Here is a 3963-nt window from a genome sequence, read left to right as displayed (position 1 = left end):
TTACCAATAATATGCATGAAAAGTAGCGCGTTTGTAGTTGTATGAAATCTCATAGTCATTAACTGAAGCGCGGACAGAGATGATCATTTATAATCTTTTATGAACTAGATTACACACACAGAAGCGCAGCACATTTATGAAACTAATGTTCAATTGATTTTAATAACCTCAGAAACATCACGAGCGAAAATTTTATTCAAATGTTCTAATTAATTTAAACTTTTATATATTAAGGTCAAATATTTTTAACAATTGCAAGGTCGGATATTAAGGTATAAATTTCGATTACCTTACATCGTTGAAGTGATATGTTCTTCGTGGAGAGTATTATGCAGTGGCGAGTCAAGACTTCATTTAATGTTACTTTTAGTTCTAATATTTTTTTAAATGGGATGTAATAACATTTACTCTTTATAAATGCCACACTGCTTGCTAAAAATCATTTTTCCTATTGAAAAGGGCTTGGAGGTAATTCCATCCCGCTATTCCACAGTTGGTATACACATGACAGAATTCCTTAAACATATATTCCTCTTGATTCCTTCAACGCCATGCGTCAGACGAAAGTATAAGAAATCTTAGTATTTGCCCGAGTTTGATATCGATTAAAATTCATCTGTTACTGGGCCATCGATTCACTGGTACAGTTACCAATAATATATATATTTTTTATAATTAAACTTTTCGATGTACATAATACTTCCTGCATTAAATCATTCTTAACAATTAGACGCGTCCATCTTCACTTCAAGATGAGGCAATACACGACTTTTTAGATGAACAGCATCTTATTAAAGTAGATCAATAAGATTAGTATAAATAAAGAAGAACATGTTTTCCTTACATCATTCACTCAATGACAGTGTGTGTGGTAGCTCGTAGCGAAACTAACACAAAATGAAATCGGTAAAAATTTCTTTTTTTTTTTCCTATGTGGCTTATATTTTATTCATTCATAACACGTAACATTACGTAACCAATAAACTCGTGTTATAGAAACATTAAATAATAACAATCTGTCATTTGCTTCCTATGTTTCTCTTTTTGTTTTTGTTTTTAACTAATTTGATAACGATATCGTTTTCAGATCATATTATTATCGATCCTCGCCTTGACATCTGGAGCTAAGCTTAATAGGGCATATCTTCCCCCTGAACATGCTCAAAGTTCAAGTGGATCGGAATTTCTTGAAGCTCCGATTTCTCAACCCATTGTAGTTGACGAAGACGTTGTTTATCACAAATCAAGCGGTGAGATGAACGAAATAAATGCTAACCAACAACAAATAAATGGATTCATTCAAATCGGAAGCCATGGAAGTAGCTTCGCTCACAGCACTGAAGCGCATGAAAACGCTCATTATCACGGACAGAATTTGAATGTTGTCCAAGAAAGACCTGAACGTACACAAGCTGCTCACGAAAGACATGCGGCAGTTCTTCGTCAAGAGTACGAGAGCGATGGTCAAGGTTACGCATATGCATACGAGACCGAAAATGGTATTTATGGTGAAGAAAATGGTGTAGCGAAAAATGGTGTCATAGCAGAAGGAGCATATTCTTACACCGGTGACGATGGAATTCAATACACCATCAGGTAAATATTATCTATAAGTAAATTTATATCATAATTATGGAGCTCCGAGACTTGAAGTTGGGAGTTTGTACACTCTCGTCCCTCGAAAGTACGTGAGTACCGGTCGTGTCAGATTTACCGTTTCGTCAGATTATGAGAGTGAATGATTTGTGTGTCATTTTTGTTTGCACAGATACATATTTGTGCACTATAATATGTTACATGTAGTTGGCCGGTCTTCCTAGAGATTCACCGCTGTGACCTGTAAAGTGAGCTGAATTCGGTCGATATCTTCATCAATTATGGATCCAATAAATAATAATAATATTGGGATGGTCGATGTTTACGTAATTTAATCTTTAAATAAATCGTGCTTTATGTTAAATATTTTTTATGTAAAAGTTCTTATAGTTAGTGCGACTATTGTATGATTAATATAACCTAAATAAATATCATAACAACATGTTTTACTTTAGATATACTGCTGACGAAAATGGCTTCAGACCACATGGGGATCATTTACCAACACCTCCCCCAATTCCTGAAGAAATCCTCAAGTCTCTAGAACAAAATGCCCGTGATGAAGCAGCTGGAATTTATGATGATGGTATGTGTTCTAATTATTCAGAAAAACATACTTTAACTGGTTTATTATAATTTATTTACAAATAAAAAAATAATCAATCTATAAAACAACCTTTTAAAGACTTGTGAATTTATAGTTGATCTTTGCTTCTCCAGGATCCTACGACGAAGAAAAGTATGGCGAAAAAGCTGAATACAATATAAACCACGTTGTCCATGGTATTGAGCAGCAAGTTGTGCACGATGACCACGACCATGGTGTTGTGCACGATGACCACGAACACACTGCAAACGTCGAAGAAGGAAACTCGATAGTCACCGATGCAATTCTCGTACCCGAACATCACTTGCAAAGACCTATTTTCAGGAATCCCACTCTTGGACAGCACGTAATTGTAAATATCCCTGTCAATAAAAGCTACTTACCACCAATTCACCAGCAGACCATAGAAGATCGATCATCTGAAGGTGGAAAACCCGTTTTCGGAACGAAGAATCGCCAACACAGCTATAACTCAAAGAGTGGATATAAGTATTAAAATATGTCTCGGTTATGTTAATTTTACTCAAACAGTATTAAACTATTTTGTTAATTGATAATTTTATTTTCCTAACCCTAAAAAGTAGTTCTTGTGACTATTTATTCAAAAAGATAAAAAAGTTGCAAAAAATATATATAAAATGACTCAGAAGGCCAGACTCAGGAAGTGTATGAAAATCGAATCGGATATTTGATAGAATATATTTAGGCCAAGTGACTATATCATGTAATACTCACTAGTCGTGTAAAAAGGCTTAATATGATTCACAAATTAATGATCCAATCATTATACACGTTAAGTTATGGCATATCTAATTAACACACATAGACATAATATCATAATTTCGTTCCATATTATCACAAGATTGTATAATCTGTCTGGTTGAATTAATTTTGATTGCAAATTTTTTTGTTAGCTCAAAATTGCTCAGACGTGAAAGTCAAGATAAGGAGTCTCTATGATAAATAAGTAACAAATATTGAGGTTGCCCCGAAAGTGTCTGCTTAGATCTTATGGTATTTTCGGTTTGAAAATCTTGGAAATTCTGCTTGATATATTTCTTCGTTTGATGGCTGATGGCAATGTATCGATGATATTTTTTTGTGATAGTGATTGTGATAAAATTTCGCGGATCTATTTCTATTCATGACTTTGTTTTGAATTTAAAATTTAAGTCTACTTATATAATAGTATAAATAAATAATAATAATAAATAAATAAATAAATATTGGACAACATCACATACATTACTCTGATCCGAATGTAAGTAGCTAAAGCACTTGTGTTATGGAAAATCAGAAGTAACGACGGTACCACAAACACCCAGACCCAAGACAACATAGAAAACTAATGAACTTTTTCTACATCGACTCGGCCGGGAATCGAACCCGGGACCTCAGAGTAGCGTACCCATGAAAACCGATGTACACACTACTCGACCACGGGGGTCGTCATATAAGTATAACAGTCCTACAAAAAATGTCATCATCTCTGAATTAAAAACCCCGTTTATTAACACTTCAAACGAATGATAAAAAAATTGTCGTAGTTTATTTCGAGTAACCGAGTTATAATGATTATTGAATTAACTTTTACTGTTAGTAAAAATACTGATTGCGTGTATTTATCTGTATTTTCTATTTTCCTTCGGTATAAATATGATTAAAAAAAAAAAAGACGATATTTTTAGTAGGTATAAATTTAATTTGATTACTTACATATATATTAATGTTCTGCAATTATGATTTACGTTATATCTTCA

The 3963-nt window shown here is 33.4% G+C and overlaps 1 protein-coding gene across 1 annotated transcript; it reads left to right on the top strand.

Moving 5' to 3' along the window:
• The first annotated feature begins 897 nt into the window (after positions 1 to 897).
• LOC135193798 (uncharacterized) lies at positions 898 to 2699 on the top strand. Its single transcript, XM_064217787.1, has 4 exons — positions 898 to 906; positions 1088 to 1596; positions 2052 to 2182; positions 2317 to 2699. Exons 1-4 carry the CDS (start codon positions 898 to 900, stop codon positions 2697 to 2699), a joined length of 1032 nt encoding a protein of 343 aa, XP_064073857.1.
• The last annotated feature ends 1264 nt before the right edge of the window (positions 2700 to 3963 follow it).

The sequence above is a fragment of the Vanessa tameamea genome, chromosome 18 (assembly GCF_037043105.1).
Source record: "Vanessa tameamea isolate UH-Manoa-2023 chromosome 18, ilVanTame1 primary haplotype, whole genome shotgun sequence".
Lineage (NCBI taxonomy): Eukaryota > Metazoa > Arthropoda > Insecta > Lepidoptera > Nymphalidae > Vanessa > Vanessa tameamea.
Note: the sequence above shows the minus strand (reverse complement) of the source record. Positions and strands in the feature narration are given on the sequence as shown.